Here is a 20,221-nt window from a genome sequence, read left to right as displayed (position 1 = left end):
TGCTCCTGAGATGCTGCTTGGCCTGTTGTGTTCATCCAGTCTCACATTTTATTATCACACTTTGTTGTCTGAGTTTGAGACCAGGGATGGGACTTGGAGTAGGTCCACGGGTAATTGCGCCTGCGCCGAGGGGCATTGGCCGTCGGAGCGGCGGCCTCCGCGCCTGCGCCGTCAGCCTCCGGGCTCCGGTGCGACGGCAACCGCGCCTGCGTGGTTGGCAGTGAATGCGGACGCCATGAGTTCGACGCTGGAGAAGCCGCAGATCATCGCCCACATCCAGAAATCACTCAACTACACCTTGTTCGATTGCAAATGGATCCCCTGCAGCGCCAAGTTCGTCTGCATGGGCAACTTCCCTCGCGGTACCGGCGTGCTGCAGGTCTACGAGGTGTCGCACGGGGAGCTGGTGCTGGTCAAGGAGGTCGGTGGTCCATGAGCAAAGGCCCAGGCCTGGGGCTTAAGCTCCTGTTGCCTCGTTACCGGCCCGGGGTTGCTATGGTGACGGGGTTAACTCTGCAGGCGCGACATTTATAGGACGCAGAACAGGCCCTTCGGCCCCCGACCTGTGAACCAGTCTCAGCCCCGCCCCCTACACTATCCCATTAAAGAGATTATTATTAAAGAGAACATGCTGATTTCATTTCTTTTGATCCATCAGACTAATATTGAACTTAATCAGTCTTGCTAACTACTTTTGAACACCACGTATGAGAAACCTTAAACCTATGCCCTCTAGTTTTCAATTGCCCATCCCTGGTAAAAAGGACTAATTGCATTGATGCTTATAGGATGATCAGAGGATTAGATGGGGTGGATAGTGACAGCCTTTTTCTTCGGGGTGGGGCGGGGGGGGAAGTAAATTTAAAACGGAAATGAGGAGACATTTCTCCAGCCAGAGAGTGATGGGCTTGTGGAATTCGTTGCTGCGGAGCGTAGTGGAGGCCGGGACGTTCAAGGCAGAGATCGACAAATTCTTGATCTCAAAAGGAATCAAGGGCTACGGGGAGAGTGCAGGGAAGTGGTGTTGAAATGCCCATCAGCCATGATTTAAATGGCGGAGTGAACTCGATGGGCCGAATGACCTTACTCCCACTCTTATGTCTTATGGTCTTCTGGATGGTGATGGTTAGCACTAGAGAGTGGTAAGGGCATGGAATGCTCTGCCTGCAACAGTAGTAGACTCACCAAGTTTTAGGGCATTTAAATGGTCATTGGATAAACATGATAATGGAATAGTGTAGGTTAGATGGGCTTCAGATTGGTTTCACGGGTTGGTGCAACATTGAGGGCCGAAGGGCCTCTATGGCGCTGTAATGTTGTATGTATGTATGTAAGGTGCATTTGTTGCGTTGCTCTTGGTCCAATTTGGTCATAATCTAATGCTCTATTTCTGTCTCCAACCTCTTTAACACTCATGTTTAAATAAATAATGAACGCTGTGGGCTGAATGGCCTCTTGTGGAGTTTCTGTCTGATTATGTTGTTTTTACAACATGGACAGTGGTCATTCAGCCCATCCAGAACGTACTCATGTTTACACTCTGCAGTTACTTCCTCCTGCTTCTCTTTGATTCACCCCATCATTTCCTTGCATCACTCAGTCCTTGGTGTCAGCTATGGCTTAGTAGGTAGTAGTCCCACCTCTGAATTGACCCAGTCTACAACTTATACTCTACACACAAATCAAAGTTGATGTTCCAGTGCAGTGCTCGGAGTGGTGAGGTGGGGAGACTGCACTGTGAGAGGTGCAGCCTTTCACATGAGCCATCAAACTGGTTTCTGAAGAAGGGTCCAGAACCTTTCCTGCTCCTCTGATGCTGCTTGGCCTGCTGTGTTCATCCAGCTCTACACCTTGTTATCACTGATGCTGTGCCTGCTTTTTTAGGTGAATGCAAAAGATCCCCTAATACCATTTTGAAGATATTTATCTGAGATTATGAAGACAACTTGATCAATTGGGTTACTAGAATGAAGAGTGGTGCATGGAATTTAAGTTGGATAATACAATGTATTACATTTTGGCAAAACAAACAAAGGCAGGAGTTATACAGTTAGAAGTAGGGCCTTGGGTAGTGTTGTAGAACAGAGAAACATTGGGGTTAATGTACGTATAGATAGGTGGTTACGAAGGTGCTTAGTGTGCTTGCTTTTGTTGCTGCAGCCTTTGAGTACGGGAGCTGGGACGTTATGTTGAGGTTGCACAGGACGTTGATGAGGTCTCTTCTGGAGTACTGTGCCCAGTTCTGGACTCCCTGTTTGTAGGAGGGAGAGGGTTCTGAATAAATTTACCAAGCTGTTTCTGGGAATGAAGGGTTTGAGTTATAAGGAGAGGCTGGATAAGCTGCACCTTTTTTTCCACTGGAGCTTAGGTGTTTGAAGGGTGACCTTTATAGAGGTTTCTCAAATCATGAGAGGTATAGATAAGGTGAGTGGCAGGTGTCTTTCACCCTCTAGGGTAGAGGATTTCAAGACTAGGGGGCATATCCTTAAGGGGAGAGGAGAAATGTCTTTTTAAAGTTCTAAGGGGCAATTATTTTTTACACAGACTGTCATTCGTGTGTGGAATGAACTTCCAGGGGTAGTGTTAGATGCAGGTACAGCTACAGTGTTTAAAGGCATTTAGTTAAGTACATGATTAAGAAATGGTCGGAAGGATATGGGCCAAGCACAGGCAGGTGGTACTGGTTTAGTTTGGGATTATGGTCGGCATGGACTGTTTGGACTCTACAAGTAGAGGATTTTCGCTCACTGTCCAGGCCAACATTTATCCTTAAATCAACATCTCAAAATAAACTGAAGATCTGGTCATCATCACAAATCTGATTGTGGAAGCTTGGCGATTGCTACCACATGTTCTACATTACAACAGTGTATATCCATCAAAAAAATTGACTTTCATTGACTGTAAAGTGTCTGGTGGTCAGGAAAAGAGTTAGATAAATGCAAATTGTCTTCTCATGTGTTTCTCTGGTTTTGCATGGTCAAAAGACTTTTCTGTTACAATCCCATGGTTGAAATTACTGTTGATGTTCAGTTAACAGATAATAGAAGCAGCGAAGACATCTGCATTTTGCAACATCAGTTGGTGTCAGCAATTGCATTCAGATGTCATTAGATTGCAAAATAAATCATGCGCAGTTAAAGGAGTCTCATAGACAATCTCAGCACTCTCAAATCTGAATCTCCTTTCCACAGCTGCCATTGCTTGTCCTGTCATCTCACTGAGAGTCGTGATCCACATTTTGGGAAGCCCTGCTGTCGTTCCCACCTGTATGATTTGGCTCAACCATTTGCTGTGTTAGTGCATTCCAAATTCCAATTGTTCTGGGTAAAGAAATCTCCCCCGAGTGTGTATTGTATTTACTGAAGGGTATCATATTTGGGCCACAACTGCTTTCTGGGTTAGAGCATTCCACAGGGTCGCCACAATTTGAGTGAAGAAATTTTTCCTCATCTTACTGTTTTACTGTGCATCCTTAGACTGTGACCCTTGGTTCTGACTCCCCTGCCATCAGGAGAGTTTTTGTATCTGTTCTGTCTACAGTGTATATACTTGCCATAGAGGCAAGGGATTGTTTTACAAAATGAGAGATAGTGGAGTCTGGGCTTTATTCTGTTGAATCTCAAAGAATGAGAGATGATCTCATTGAAATTTATGTAATTCTGACAGGCTGAATGTGGATATGTTGTTTCTGAATAAGCTTGTGAGTCTAGGAACATAGTCTCAAATCAGAAGTTAGGAAATTTATGACTAGCTGAGGAGGGATTACTTCACTCAAGGTGATGAACCTTTGAAATTCTGTTCTGCAAAACACTATGGAAGCTCAGTCATTGAGTATGTTCAAGACGGAGATAGGAATAGCACAGGGAAGTGACATTAAGGTAGAGGATCAGCCATGATCTAATTGAATGACAGACCAGCCTCAGTGGGCTGAATGGCCTATTCCTTGTTGAAATTCTTGTAACTCGGAACATAGCGCACTGCCTACTGATATTCATAACTTGAAAATAAATTTTTTTTCAGATTGAAAAATCAAAACCTTTTAAATGCGGCACCTTTGGAGCCACTTCTTTGCAACAGAGGTACCTGTCAACTGGGGACTTTGACGGAAACCTGCACATGTGGTAAGTAGTCACAACCTCAAAGCTACTGTTGATCCTTCAGCTCCACACTGTATGGAAGTGAAGAGAAATCCTGTCTCTAAAGATCAGTAGTCCCTTACTCAGAAGGCAGTAGAGATTGAGTCTTAGAAGTTATTCAAGACTGAGTTAGATTTTTGATCGACAAGGGAGTCGAGAATTGTTGTGAATAACAGGAACCAAAACCAGATCGGTCATGATCTTATCGATTGGCGAAGCAAGTTCAAAGGCCAAGTGGCTGCCCCCTTCTGTAACTAAGTTCCAGTTTCCATTCAGACAAAAAATGACACCAGTCTGAAAGAAAAATATCTGGAGAGGTGACCTGGTCAAAGAGTGTATTTTTGAAGGAGTATCTTAGAGGAGGAATGAGGGGTGTAAAGGTTTGGGCAAGTATTTCTGGACCCAGCGTCCAGGCAGCTGACATCATGACTGCCAATGATGGAATTGAGAATGTGAGATCGATAAAAGAGCAGATTTAGGAAACAGTGTTCTTCAAGGGCTGTAGGGCTAAGCAGGTTACACACTGTGGCACGGTGGCTCAGTGGTTAGTACTGCTGCCTCACAGCTCCAGGGACCCATGTTCAGTTCCACCCTTGGACGACTGTCTGTGTGGAGTTTGCACATTCTCCCTGTGTCTATGGGGATTCCCACTGGGTTTCCTCCCACAGTCCAGAGAAGTGCAGATTAGGTGGCTTGGGTATGACTCAAAGACATGTATGACTCAAAGACATGGGTATGACTCAAAGACATGTTATTGATTAGTTATGACCTGCTAGAAGAGAGTTGAGTAACTGAACTACTCCTGTTCCTATATTCGTGACTACCATATATTTTTACCCAGTTTTAACATTAAACACACTCAACCTGACAATTTGCAGGAGCACTGTACCAGAGATAGACGATAAGTACTTGCCGAGCCAGTGACAACCACATTGCATGCTTGATCGATTGAAAGAGAGCAACAGGTATCTTTGATGGTGTAGAACTTGCAGACTTGTATTTCCTTTCCTGGAATGGATGCGCAGAACTGAATTGAACAAGATAAATCCATTGAGATCACTACACATGCCAAGAGGGTGGGCTAACTGGTGCTACTTGTGATACCTTAACATAATTTGCTAAATACCTTTCTGTACCCAGCAGCACTTGTAGGGCAGGTTATCTTTGAACCAGTCAGAGATAGAGCTGCCAATACTGGAGCCAGAGATAACACAGTGTGGAGTTGGAAGAGTACAGCAGACCAGGCAGCATCAGAAGAGCAGGAAATTTGATGTTTCGACTCCGGACCAAAGAAGGGTTCTGACGCGAAACGTCAAATTTCCAGCTCCTCTGCTGCCTGGCCTGCTGTACTCTTCCAACTCCACACTGTTATCTTTAAACCAGTAATGTTTTGTTTATTTTGTTAGGCTGGCTGATATTTGGCTGAGATCGTTTGGCATTTTTACGTCTGCTTTTAGACAGAATGCATCGCAAGCATTTGTACCATGAGCTTTTAATAGAGGAGAAACGTTTATCTGTTGGCTGTTTGTGCATAGATTTCTTCAACGACAGTTTGATTAAACAGCTCAGCTGATAACCTGCAGAAAACCAGTTTCAAAGAAATGGTTTCATTAGCAGTTTACTACCATAGTGTGCCAAGACTCTGAGAGAAACCTGCTTTTTAATCACTTCACTCTGAATCAATACTCTGTTCCATGACGTAATATACTATTCTATGAACTTTGTCTGGAATTTCAATGTTACCTAACCTCATGGAGCAGTTTGAAAAGACAAGTTGTCTAGCAACTGTTACACTGCTTACATTTCTAGTCGCTTTTGAAATTGCATGGTGTCTCCTTATTTTTTATCGTTAAGATTGGATGGCTAGAGTTGCTTTCCTTGGAGCAGTGAAGTTTGAGAGTGGACCTGATAGAGGTGTAAAAGAATGAGGGGCATAGAAAAGGTGGATTGCAAGACACTTTTCTACTAGTAGTTGGTTCAATAACTGGGGGTGAAGATTTAAATTAAGAAGTGGAAGACTAGGAGGAGAGTTCAGTAAGTTTTACATCCAGAGGGTGGTGGAAGTCTGCATCTCACTGCTTGAAAGCATGGTGAGTTAAAACTTTTTTTAACATTTTAAGCAGTATTCAGATGTTCACTTGCATTTCCATTGCCTCAGATCTTTATTGACTATCACCCGTGCTGTAAATGTCTGAGTCTATGTTGCCAGTAGCTTCAATGTCCTTGCACTGTCTGCCAGATTTATTTGCCAGAGGTCTCATGAGTTTTTCTCCCCTTTCTCATTCTCTTTACTCAGGAATCTGGAGGCTCCGGAAATGCCTGTTTATTCGGTAAAAGCGCACAAGGAGATTATAAATAGCATTGATGGTGTAGGAGGCTTGGGAATTGGGGAAGGAGCCCCAGAATTGGTTACTGGCAGCAGAGATGGTAAATTTGTATCAATTATTCGTCTCTTGTGAATGTCACCTGCCTTTTTCTTTCGAGATGCTGCAATGATTAAATCTGTCGATGTCCATTTCAGTGTTCGACCATGAAAGTTTCTCCAGTGGTGTAAGCAGCTAGAACTTTTCTAATTGATATTGTAGAATCATTAGGTATGAATGCTGTATATATTGCCCTGGAGAAAATGCTGGTGAGATGCCTTCATGAACCACTATCTTCCCATGTTGGATAGCCCCATCCACAGCACTGTTAGGAAGGGAGTTTCTGGATTTTAACATAGCGACACTAAGGATTGCCGATATAATTCCAAATCAGGATGGTGAGAGGCTTGGAGGTGCTGGTATTCCCATGTATCTGCTACACTAAGTGGTAGTGGTCATGGTTTTGGAAGGTGTTGCCAAAGGAGTCTGAGTGAGTGAATGCGCAGATTGTTATAATTGTGCATTTCTGCTGGAGTATTTTGAATTTTCCATCAGAGACATGCTGCTGACAAGCCCACACCTCCCAACAAACCACCTGAAAAGATGCAACTCCTAGCACTTGCAAGAAATTTGGCCAACACGGTGGCTCAGTGGGTAGCACTGCTGCCTCACAGTGCCAGGGACTCACATTTGATTCCAGCCTCAGGTGACTGTGTGGAGTTTGCACATTCTCCCCGTGTCTGCGTGGGTTTCCTCCACGTGCTCTGGTTTCCTCCCACAGTCCAAAGATGTGCAAGTTATGTAGATTGCTGTGCTAAATCACCCATGGGGTCCAGGGATGTGCAGGCTAGGTGAATTAGCCAATGGGAAATGCAGGGATAGGATAGGAGGATGGGTCTGGATGGGATGCTCCTTTTGAGAGGGTGGTGTGTACTTGATGGGCTGAATGGCCTGCTTGCACACTTTCAGGATTCTATAATTCTGTGAAACTACTTGAAATAAAGGTGATCAGTTTTTTTTTGCACGATACCTGAGATGGTTGTTAGCATACTTTTCAGACAACAAAATCAAAGTTGCGGATATAAGTGAGAAATAAATTAAGTTGGATTTGTCCTATTGAAAGCTTCTGCCATTGTAAAGGTCTGATATATTGCTGAGTATTCACTGCAAGTGATGTTGAATTTTTTGTGCAAGTATTACCTCATGCAAATGTGATCATATAGATTGTGTTTTCGAAAGGAATGGTGAAAGTCTGGGACCCCAGGCAAAAAGACACTCCTGTGGCAAACATGCAGCCTGCAGATGGAGATACCAGGCGGGATTGTTGGACTGTGGCATTTGGTATGTCTTAAATGTAGTTTTTGTATTGAAATCATCTGTAATGTTTAATAACTTCTCAAGCAAACAGAATTAACAAATGTATTAATATTTTACAACTAATTCTTTCTATTAAAAAATGCTATGTATGGGGGGGTCAGAAGTGACCATAAGGGCATGGTGAATGTAAAAATGTTTGTTTCTGTATATGCCTTGATTGAATTAAGCAAACTTGCACTTCAGATTTTGATGATAAATTTGGTTTTGACTGTCTATAGTGGATGTTGTAGTTGTTCTCTCTGCTTCACTTAAATTTCAGGTACCTGGGACAAAAAAAAATGTTGTTTAGCCATATTAGAACTTTTATTATTTGTATAAATTAAGTACAACTTGACAAATCATGGAAGGAAAACAGAAAGCTTTGGACGAGCTCACCAAGTCTGGCAGCAACTGTGGAGAGAAAAACAGTTAACGTTTTGAGTTCATTGGCTCTTCAGAACTAAATGGGGCTGGAAGATGATGTTTTTTGTGCAGTTGAGAAAATGGAAGGGGGAAAGAGTGGAACAGTTGGTGAGGGTGCATTGAACAAAAGTCAAAGGAAGCGTTAATAATAAAAGAAATCTAGATGCAAAATAGGTGTTAATAACAGATCTAAGTATTCAAAAATAGGCTGACTTTGAGAGCAAAGCCATTGAAAAGATAAAATTCTGGGAAGACTCAGCAGGTCTGGCAGTATCTGTGAGTAAGAGTCATATCAAACTCAAAATGTTAACTCAAGTTTTCTCTCCACGGATGCTGCCAGACCTGCTGAGTTAATCCAGCATTCCAGCATTTTCGCTTTTCTTTTCATAGTTCAGTAGTCATATTTTCCTTTTATTTTTGCAAACCAGGCACATGGGGAAGAGGGATTGTAATCAGAATTCATGTTCTGAAGTTTTTAAACTCAGTGTTTTGTCCTGAAGGCTGTAAGGCATCTTACATTGGGTTTTGCTGGGACACTTCACCTGGCTTGGGGCAGAAACGTTAACACAAGAGTAAGATGGTATTTGGCAAGCAGCTGGAATGTCAGGATCATTCTTATTGACTAAGTGAAGGCGTTCTACAACACAGCTGTCTTGCCTGCATTTGACCCCTGCAATGTAGAGGAAAACTATACGGCCAGCAGTAGACTAAATTGAAAGGAATGCAAACAAAATGCTGTTTTGTCTGGAACATGTGCCTGGGGTCTTGGCCAGTGAGAAGGAAGCAAGTAAAGGGCAAGTGTTGCATCTGTGATTCAGTGGGAACTGACATGAAGGAGAGAGAAAGTGTTAGGAATGACAGAGGAGTGGTCTAGCGGGTCACAGACAGAATGCTGACAAGCTAGAGGAGGGAAGCATATATCTGGTGGTAGCAACCTGCTGGAGGTGGAACAAGGTGATCCTTTGAATGTGGAGAATGGTGGGATGGAATGTGAAGACTAAAGGATCCAGTCATTGTCTTGGGTGGGAGGGGAAAGGATGAGGGCTCTGTCTATTGTGGGAGAGGATGAATCCTTGGTTGAGGCAAAAGGACGACATGTTGGAAAGACTACTGTGGAAGGTGGTATCAACAAAACGTAGATGGAGGTACTAGGGGAACGGAGTCCTTATAGATTTCAGGGTGTGTGTGAAAGTGGCGTTAACATAACTGTGGGAGTCATTGAGTTTGTTGTGGATATCATTCTCCCTAGAAATGGAAAGGTGACCTCAAAGAAGGGAAGGGAAGATTCTGAGAGAGATTAGGTGAGAGTGTGAGGAGGATTGTAATTGATGACATTTTTAGATTTAGGATGAGAGCAGGAAGTAGCTCTGATAGTTTCATTGCTATACAAGAGAAAGAGTTGTGGGAGGGGCTTAAGTAAGACTGGAACAAGAATATTCCACAAAGAAGCAGCATATAGCTGGGACCCACACGTGCTCCCAATCACACCTCTGACTTGGAGAAAATGGGACAAGGTAAAGGAGAGATTGTTCAAAGTGGGAAGGAGCTGAGCCAGGTGAAGAGTAGTGAGGTGGATGGTGACTGTTCAAGCATCCATTCAGGAGGAAACTGACAACTTACAGACCATGGTGGAAATGTAGAGGTTTTATACAGCCGTGGTGAAGATGTGGTAGCTGGGGCCAGGAAAGTGGGAGTTTATGGAACCAATGTGGAATGTCAGAAATATCACAAATGTAAATGCAAAGAAACCGCAAACTGTTAACTCTTTCTCTCTTCACGGATGCTTCCAGATCTGCTGAGTTTCTCCAGCATTTTGTTTTCACTTCAAATCTCAACATCTGCAATATTTGGCATTTATTTGTCAAATCATTGGTTTAACTCAACTCAATTGGCAAGCAAAAGTCTAGAGCATTTATTCTGTTTGAGGTTTATTTTAATTCTGAGAGACTTGAGAAGGAAATCACATTAGTTGTCTTGTTTTTTCTAACCTAAACACATTCACATGATGGTGCCTACGTGGATAGGTCATGCCTACAGCTCCCAGGAGCGCTGTGTGTGTGCTGGATATGACAATGGTGATATCAAGCTATTTGATCTGAGAACTATGTCGGTCCGCTGGGAAAAGAACATAAGGAATGGGGTAAGAAACAAAACTAGATTTTACACCAAATATAAAACCCCAAATGTTCCCTGCACGTGGTGAGGAAAATGGGAGTACTTGGCGAAATGCAAACGCAGTGACACAATTGCAATCAGACTTGAATCAAGTACGGGTATTTCCATTATGATGCACGTTTCATTAACACAAAATGGCTGTAACGCAACTGATGAATAGTGGATGCTGTTTGGATAACGCAAACTTTCTATTGTACAGTATAGTGATTTTTCCATAGCACGAGGTCACACAAGAACGCAACTACTGTGGTTATAGGAGAACTACCTGTATTCCATATTAACCACTTTTCAAAATAAATTTTCTGCCTTTGTTTGTTTTCTGTTCCCTTAGCTTTCCTGCCTGTTATTTCTTTTCTCATGTTGCTGTCTGTTGATGTGTGTCTAAAAGGGAAGCTATTCACAAACCAGTAAGATGTGAATTTTTGCCTTGTCTTTCTCCTCAATGGTAAATAGTATTCCGGGAGATAGTGAGTTTGGTTTCTCTCCCTCACTGTCTTCTTTGTACCCTTGCTCCAACGATTAAGTTAACACATGGGGAAGTTGTGTTTGTGCCTGGCTTAGGTGGTTAGCACTGCTGTCTCAGTGCCAGGGACCCGTGATCCCACCTTTGAGTAACTGTCTGTGTGGAGTTTGCACGTTCTCCCTGTGTCTGCATGGGCCGCCTCTGGATGCTCCGGTTGCCTCCCGCAGTCCAAAGATGAACAGGCTAGGTGGATTGGCCATGCTAAATTGCTTGTAGTGTTCAGAAAAGTGTAGATTAGGTGGGTTATGGGGGGGATGCCTGATGGTCGGTGTGGACTGTGTGCCGAAGGGCCTGTTTCCACACTGTAGGGATTCTATGATCTGTGTCTGGAAATGAGTTTTAAGAGAGCTTTTGGTCATGTCACAAAGACCCTTATCTTCATTGCTTACTGGATGCAGTGCACCACCTGTCTCCAGGAGGGTTGGTTTGGTGGCCAGAGAGAAAATGTGGGAAGGACAGACTGAAGCAAGCTGGCGCAATGGCCTGACATGCTGTCGGGAGGTTTGCTTGGAGAAAGACTGCCGGTCTACCCACCTGACTGGCACAGGCAGTCAGTGAAGGGATCTAAAGGGCATGTCCTCTTAATCGTGTTCAGCAGCACCTTCCTGAAGAGGGTATGTGATCCATATGCTGTTTCAGGAGCTAGTAATGCAGTGCAGCTTGGCTTTATAGTGGGCTTTGCAGAGGTTGGAATGCAGTGGGGGGGACACGGGAAGCTGTTTTTCTGCTCTTATGTGAGTTCATTCTGAGAACCCCTTGCCATTTCCATTAGGCTTCACGGTGTCATTCCTCCCAACAGCCATCGAGATCCCAGGGCCTCTCCCACATCCATCGCCGCCTCCTTATCCTCAGTTGGGTGGCGTTTGTGGAAATAGGACCCCATTGCAGGATGCACATCCAACATGAGCTGGTCACCTCCCACAGATGACCCCCCCATGCCTGATAACGTTTAGGTGGAGGGTTCATGTCGACCCCCGCCAAACAAAAACAATTTCAGCTCAGACATTAGACTTCTGATTCTCATTCAGGGGAATGTATTTCTAATTGCGACAAAAACAAATGTTGGAAATATTCAGTAGGTCAGACAGTATCTATGGATGGAACAGAACTGATTGTATAGACCTGAACTCTGTTCTGTCTACAGGAGCAATATGCCATTCTGTAAACTACTGCTTGCTTTTTTTCTGTTCAAATATGACCACTTGGTTTAAATGACTCCCAAGTGAAGGCAGGTAGACAGGTTATGACAGTGGATAGCCTTCTGCATTTCGAGTGTGTACCCTTGGTTTTAACCACAATACCAAATACTTCTGGCTTTATTTTACATTAATACCATTACCTTGGAGCCAAACATCAAAGAATCTTTCAAACGTTTGCCAAGGAAAGAACAGTAGCATTTCTCCTAGATTCTAAATGTGCATTCTCACCTCATTCATTGTGGTAAAACTAAGTCGTGTGTAAATCCTTTTACTTTTGACCTTAAAATGTCCTTTCTTTTATAAAAATGAAAGATTCTCAGCATTGACAGATACCTATGTTAACATTTGAGACCATCCCTTTCTTTGCAGGTCTGTTGTGTTGAGTTTGACAGGAAAGATATCAACATGAATAAGCTGGTGGCTACTTCCTTAGAGGGAAAATTTCATGTGTTTGACATGAGGACCCAGCACGCAACCAAAGGTTTTGCTTCAGTCAGTGAGAAGGTATTTAATTTTGAGAAAGCAGAATTCTTTTGGTTTCTAAGGGTGGACACAGAATGGAGTATCTTGGCTAAAATATAAAGAACCTGGACTTTTTGTCTCCTTGATAACCAATTTCACAAGTTGCTGTGGTACTGTCCACTCAAATGTAGTTATAGAATGGCTGTATCATAAAAGCAGGCCATTTGGCCCGTTGTATCTGTGTCTGACTCAGAGTGGGTAACTCAGTCCTACTCTCCTGCCTTTCGCTGTAGCCTAACAAATCACTCGCCCTTCAGGTAAATCTCTTCAAATGCACTGTCAGTGGTTTCCAGATTGTAATCACACCCCACCAACAGCCTTCATAACAGAAGCCAACTTGGAATCTGTTCCCTGCTGGGAGCATTAGTTTGTAAAATCACCCAGTCAGTACCGTCCTTGAAGTGTGTCAGATTTCCAGCTGTGATTTATAGTATGAAAGTATGCTGCAGTATATTCCAATTTGTTCATGGTAACCATGAAGTAAACATTATTTCAAATAACAGATACCAGGTACATCTCAGTTAATGGAGAAACAAAAATCTTGCCCAAAAGGTCCATGCGTAAATGGTCCAGGGAAATTCTCAACTATGTGCAACTGAAACCTAACACAGCTTTGTTAATTGGAAAATGAAAAATAACATTTCAGATTATGGTGTTCCAAGTGCAGCATTCATTCTGTTTCTCTGCCTCCAGGTAATCAGTACATAACTTCTGGATTTTTACTTTTTCTTCAGAAAGCATTTGGAGTTTATATTCTGCTTAGGTTTCTTATTTCAGCACCAAGTGAGTTGGACACAGATTGGCAATGATAGGCCAAAGAACATAGGATTTAAAGGCATGTGAAGGCCAAACAATTCAGTGCTAGAGATTTTGTAACATCTGTTCTATTTTGGGCTGAGCCAGTGACCACTGATTGTCCCCAGCCCAATAGCCAGATAGATTTGGGGACATGTAGTAGGTTTTTAGACCTCCGAGTTGAGATTGCTAAACAACAGTTTGCTGCATTGAGAACATCTCAGTCGGTGTGGTTGCTGGATAAGCTGTTAACGCGTGAAAGGGATTTTCCCTTCTTTCCCCCTTTTAAGAAGTTGTATTTATGCTTTCAGTAAGCTTCCAAATAACCTCAAACTCCTGTCCTAAAATTGGACTCGAGAGTTAAAGTTGAATTGACCTCATTTTAATGACCTCGGGCGGGTTTCGTGGTCACCCAAGCTATCCAGTCCAAGTTAAAACTCCCCTTGTGAATCTTCTGCAGTCACTCAGCCTGTGTTCAGTGTAACTGTGCACTGTGGTGAAATAGAAGATATGTGTGCTGTTGCAGAGAAAGTGTTTGGATACCACTCTGACTGAAGTCTATGAACCACATCTCTGGTTGTTGTCATTGTTAGCCAGGGTGGGTGGTTTTGTTGCTTTGTGTCTCCTCTCCTCCTCCTCCTCCTCTGCCCTTCAGGTGTTTCTGTATATGAACACAGTATATGCCTATGTCCCTTCCTCCCACCCCAAGCCGCACCTCCACCTCCTACCTACTAACCTCATCCCACCTCCTTGACCTGTCCGTCTTCCCTGGACTGACCTATCCCCTCCCTACCTCCCCACCTATACTCTCCTCTCCACCTATCTTCTTTTCTCTCCATCTTCGATCCGCCTCCCCCTCTCTCCCTATTTATTCCAGTTCCCTCTCCCCATCCCCCTCTCTGATGAAGGGTCTAGGCCCGAAACGTCAGCTTTTGTGCTCCTGAGATGCTGCTGGGCCTGCTGTGTTCATCCAGCCTCACATTTTATTATCTTATATGTCTATGTCTCCTGTGTTTCCCAGGTGTATAAATCCACCATCTGGCAGGCCCGCCACTTGCCACAAAACAGAGACATCTTCATGACAGCAGGAGGTTCTGGTAATCTGCACCTTTGGAAATAGTAAGTAACCTCCTCCTCATAGTAGCATGTCTTAAATACATATGAAATACAAGTTTTGTGACCGATGATGGGTAATGATTGAACAATTAGGCATTGGCAAGTTTGAATCGAGATGAGGCAGCAAGTTGATTTCCGTCTGTATATTATGGGGAGACCATTTTACAGAAGACGATAAATGTAAATTTTTTTTTTTACTCAGTGATGGCATCTATGCGTTTCTAGCTGTGCCATCATTTATTGTTTGTTAATAGTTGATCCTGAGAAACAGCTGATGAGCTGCCTTCTTGATCTATGTTGCACATTTGGTGTACATACAGCCACACAGTGCTAGTAGGGAGGGAGTTCCAAGATTGTGACACTGAAGGAACAGTGATATATTTCTCCGTGTGTGGCTTCGAGGGGAGCTTGCAAGTGTTCTTGTGTATCTGATGCACTTGTCCTGTAAGGTGATAGAGGTTACGGGATTGTCAAAAAGGAAACAACGGATTTTCTAGTTTTTTTTTAATATTTGAGGTCAGATCTAAATGCTGGTTTCTGTCTCCCCTCAACTACCGCACCAGTACAGTTGAGCATTTGGAACCCAACTGACTGAAAAATCCTGAACCCTGTTGAATTTCTGGATTCCGACAACTTGTATGAGCTCATTTTGACTCCAGTGGGACCACTGACTGTAAATGAATGTTATGCTGCTGTCTGGGTTCCTAGGTCTCTGGCCTGCTGCATTTAAAAAAAAAATAAACACTAGTTGGTCTTAAATGTTTGCTCCTGAAGTGCTGACTCTGAAATTCGGAAATGTGTGCATCTGGAGAGATGGCTGGAGGTGCGTTTTGAGTCTGAAAGACTAGGGCGTATTACAACGTGACCCTCTTCTGATGTCTGTTACTAATAAAATTGAGGGAGTATGACTTGCACATTATTGACATAAATTGTGAAGTCCTCTGCAACCACTTTGGCGGAAGAAGGTGTGGCCAGGATGTCGAGGCCTGTTACGAAGTATTTTGATTAACTTGTGTCTGTCTCCACCCCAGAAGCAGACACTTGAGGATGTTGGGCCCCTTCACCTGCACCATGCTGTTGCTCATTGTCCATTTTAATGTTAAGATAACAGCATAAATCGCAAAAGCAAAGCTCAGTTCTGACGCATGTTGATATCTTGGGACACTGTCTAGTTGTGATTTTGTACAAATGGATTTCCAGCAGTTTGTGTTTTGAAATTGGGATGTAGACTGAGCACAAGGTTTGAGAGGGTTGGAAGCTACTTCTTGCGTTTGTAGCTAAGCATTGGATGTTACTCCCAGATTTGGATAAGACAGCAGTAATTATTATTTATTTGTGGGATGCGGAGACCTTCACCTTTATTTATTGTTTCTTCAGTCTGGCTCATTGAGTTTTTTTTTAAACAAGGTGTTGATATTTGACTCTGCAGTAGCTGATAAGGATTGTTAACAAAAAGATCCTGTCTTAACTCTCAGATCAGAATCAAGACCCTGTGGTGTGCAAGACAGACGTTTATGAAGCACTGTTTGCAGAAATTCCCCACTTTGGAAGAACATTTGAGGCATAGAGCAGAGGAGTGGGTCTCATTGTGAATAGCCCTTACATAGGGCTGGCACAAGTGAGGGCTGACTGGCCTTCTATCCACATTGTTTTGTGATCTCTTCGTTGCGAGGGTGGAAGCTGAAAGACTTGGTTGTCTAGAAACTGACATGTCCCTCCATTTGTGTTTTCCAGTGAGTACCCTGCCCAGCGCTCTAAAAAGGACTCTGAGAACATGGATATGGGAGTCGCAGGTACAGTCACACTGCTCCAAAATGTGACTGTGTCCACCCAGCCCATAGGCAGCTTTGACTGGAGCCCAGATAAGCAGGGCCTCTGTGTCTGCACATCATTTGACCAAACGGTGCGAGTTCTGATTGCCACAAAACTGAATCGAGTTTAAGAAATGGATCAAGGTATTGTGTAAATAGCCAACTTTGATCAACAGCAGATTGTGTTCTTTGTACAACCTAAAATGCCTCTGATGAATGTTAATATTTCTTTTGCTGAATAGACATGTTGCTGAGTATTTTTTTAGTCTGCAGTCATCAGGACAAATACAAGAATGCCAAAGTTGAAACGATCACAGCCCAATTTTTACGACGGGCGGAATGGGTGCCAATTGGTTGGCAAGTCCATACCAGTCAGTAGCCTTTTCTCCTGAGAACAGACAAATCAGGAGCAGGAGTAAGCTATTTGGCTCCTGAAGATTGCTCATAGAATCCCTACAGTGTGGAAGCAGGCTATTCAGCCCATCAAGTCCACACTGACCCTCTGAAGAGCATCCCACCCAGACCCACCCTATCCCTGTGACTCTGCTAACCCACCTAGCCTGCACATCCCTGGAAACTATGGGAAATTTTGTGTGGCCAATCCACCTGGACTGCACATCTTTGGACTGTGGGAGGAAACCAGATCACCTGGAGGAAACCCACACAGACACGGGGAGAATGTGCAAACTCCACTCGGACCGTTGTCGAGGGTGGAATCGAACCTGGGTTCTTGGCGCTGTCAGGCAGCAGTGCTAACCATTGAGGCACTGTGGCACCCCATGCTCTACCAGAACAGCATACTAAGATCATGCTAAATAGCCCATAGTGTTCAGGGAAGTGTAGATTAGGTGAGTTATAGGGGGATGGGTCTAGGTGGGATGCTGTGAGGTTCGGTGTGGACTTGCTGGGCCAAAGGGCCTGATCCGACACTGTTAGAGACTCTATATGCTTGATCTGTTGGTAGAATTAAATCCACATTTCTGCCTATCCCAATATAACCTTTTACCCCCATGCAGACCTTGATTAACATAAATATATTTCCCTCTGCATTAAAAATATTCTAGGACTCTCTCCTTTCCAAGAAGAGAGTTGAAAGACTCATGACCCTCTGAGAGAAAACATTTCAGCTAGTCTCTGTTTAAAATGTGTGACCCTTGATTTTTAAATACTGACCCCTAGTTCTAGATTCTCTCATAGGCGGTAACATCCTCTCCACATTTACTATGTCAAGAGTCCTCAGGATTATGTTGTTTCACTCGAGTCACTTCTCACTGTAGCACATACAAACCTAGTCTGTTCAACCTTTCTTTGTGAGGTAACTCATCCATTCCAGATATTGGTCTAGTTAATCTTCTCTGAACTGTCTCCAATGCATTTACATCCATCCTTAAATAAGGTGATCAATACAGCACACAATACACCAGATGCCATCTCACCTGTGCCCTATAAAACTGAATGAAGCCTGTAATATCAACTGTGATCCGTGAAATTTGGCATTCTTTGTCTGGATCGGTGCAAAACAAACAGCTTCATCAACGTGTCTCCTTTCAGCTAATCAAATTATCTCCTAGCAAACAAAGTCTTTTTATCAATATTTATTTTTAAAATCATTTGCAAAATAGCTGATTTTGTTTATTTTGCCCTCCCTTTGCAGTACATTCTGTGCTGAATATTCTCTCGCCTTTCGATGAGAGAGGTTTCGGTGCCCTGTGCCATCAGCCAACGGAGATCTTTGTTAGGGTGGATATTGTCCATCTTTGAGAGAACATTATTCTTCTGATGGTGCTCCATCTAGTGGCTCGAATGAGGATTGCTCGATTGAAGTGTTAGTCTGATGGCTGTCATCTGGTGGTACAACATTTTGTGCTAAGTGACCACTGCAGACTTGGGTATTTAGAGTGTTTAAAATGTTTGGTTTATTAGGACAGTTCCAGCTTTATTTTCTGCTCATGGTTGCAGAATTTTCAATTAAGATACGGTGTAAAGGATTTGCATTTTTTTAATTGTAATATTATACATGAGATGTTAAACGTGTTCATATTCTAGGGGCGTCCATCTTAGTTGCTTCATATTTGGGTGCTTGTGCAATCAGTGATTGGACTGTATCTGATTACACAGGAGTGTATGCTTCCATATTAGTGAGAATGCCATACACATGTGCACAAACACACACACGTGTCCATGCATGTGAGCTGCTCCCTTTTCCATCACATTTCCAGCTCATACTTTCCCCTTTTCCTGAAGCTCTCAAACCTGAAAATCTCACCTATTTCAGCTCTTTGGTTACAGGCTAATTCCTGTTGGATACAAAACCTTTACATCCTGATTGGTGTGACAGACACTGTGACAAGGTCAGCTTTTTCTTTCTCCACGTTAAATAATCTGTGTGCAAACAATTTCCCGTTGTTTCTTCACTGTTTCAGAACAGGAACATAGTATCTAAATTCTGCCATGTCTTCACTTGGGGAAGTAAATTGTTCTTGGGTTATTATGATCGCCCACGGGGAGAGGTTGGTTCAAACCTTTTACTTTTAGCCACAGTTGTAAATAAAGTGAATCCAAAAAAACATTTCTGGCATTTCACTTTAAAGTTGAGTTTTGTTCTTAGCTTAACATATTTTGCACATTAGCATGAGAATGTGTTACTGGTAATTTGTCACCTCTCAAATAAACTGTACAAGCTGTAAAAATGTAGTCAAGACATTTTTTGGATTGTTTTCTATAGTAACACCTTGTTCACTGTGAATTTGTGGGCCAACCGAATTTTTAATATGCGCGTAAAAACTATCACTAAGATTATTGAAAAGAATTGCATTTATAAATAGCATCTTCTGCATTTTCAAATATCCCAAAGCATTACACAGCAAGTGGAACACTTTCAAAATATGGTCACCATTGGCAACTAACTTGTGACACACAAGCAGTAAATGAGATAAATGACTGATGTTATTGTCTTATAGTGATGTTTTAGCTGTGGATATTGAACAGAATTCCTTGCTGTGTTTTGAATAGTACCAAATCATGTAAATGTTATCCCTGTAAGGGGACTGAAGTACAAAGAGCTTTAGGCACAAATAGGATGGGTCCTAGTTTGGATACTCCCAGATGTACATAAAAGTAACCATGATTTCTCAATAAAATCACACAGTCCACTAGTTTGAGTACTGGTAAAACTGATTTCATTTCTGAGCCTAAAACTGTTCTACCCCCCAGAGATGGGAATTGAATAGTAAATGTCCATCTCATGGTAAACCTTACTAGCCTTTTGGAATTAATTGGAGAAATGGACAGGCTGGCTAATTCTTAATGCTGTTCTGCAGGACTGAAGACCTGGCTGTATTATCAAATCCACCAACAACAGTTCCCAATTTCTAGTTCTGGAGAATCATATTTTGCGACCTACAACTTCAAATTCCACTCCTCATAAATTCTGAATCTGTGAGGAAGCTTATAGCATTACTCTTAAACATAGAGTAAGTATGTTTTCCCTTGTTTAAATCCCACTGCCTTTGCCCAGGTTATAAATGTTTTTAGTCATGTAGTTTTCTGTGAAATTATACAAGTGGTAGATTGATTTGCCTTTTTAATTTGTTAGAATTGAGATGCGCTGCTTTTAAAACTTACACTTGAGAATCTAAGAGATAGTAGGAACTGCCGATGCTGGAGAATCTGAGATAACACGGTGTGAAGTTGGATGAACACAGGGGCCCAAGCGGCATCAGAGAATCTAAGAATTAGAGAATACTTGAGAATCTAGGGCTGTTCTGACAGACTTTGCTTAACATTTTATAGAAAATCA

General features: G+C 42.8%; 1 protein-coding gene across 1 annotated transcript; it reads left to right on the top strand.

The window, feature by feature from the left end:
* Positions 1–200: 200 nt before the first annotated feature.
* On the top strand, positions 201–19,577 carry dnaaf10 (dynein axonemal assembly factor 10). Its single transcript, XM_059648319.1, has 9 exons — positions 201–421; positions 4,024–4,124; positions 6,436–6,566; positions 7,742–7,843; positions 10,306–10,421; positions 12,548–12,682; positions 14,517–14,614; positions 16,346–16,566; positions 18,077–19,577. The coding sequence occupies exons 1-8, from the start codon at positions 236–238 to the stop codon at positions 16,551–16,553; spliced, it is 1,077 nt and encodes a 358-aa protein (XP_059504302.1). The 5' UTR covers positions 201–235; the 3' UTR covers positions 16,554–16,566; positions 18,077–19,577.
* The last annotated feature ends 644 nt before the right edge of the window (positions 19,578–20,221 follow it).

This window comes from Stegostoma tigrinum, chromosome 9, assembly GCF_030684315.1.
Source record: "Stegostoma tigrinum isolate sSteTig4 chromosome 9, sSteTig4.hap1, whole genome shotgun sequence".
In the NCBI taxonomy this organism is placed as follows: Eukaryota; Metazoa; Chordata; class Chondrichthyes; order Orectolobiformes; family Stegostomatidae; genus Stegostoma; species Stegostoma tigrinum.
This window is presented reverse-complemented; position numbering and strand designations above follow the sequence as displayed.

Excerpts from the sequence above, each read along its gene's own strand:
- dnaaf10 (XM_059648319.1), top strand. The coding sequence starts at position 236 with ATGAGTTCGACGCTGGAGAAGCCGCAGATCATCGCCCACATCCAGAAA. Across the intron at positions 7,844-10,305 it reads TTGTTGGACTGTGGCATTTG|GTCATGCCTACAGCTCCCAG; the intron begins GTATGTCTTAAA and ends CTACGTGGATAG. Across the intron at positions 14,615-16,345 it reads AATCTGCACCTTTGGAAATA|TGAGTACCCTGCCCAGCGCT; the intron begins GTAAGTAACCTC and ends TGTGTTTTCCAG.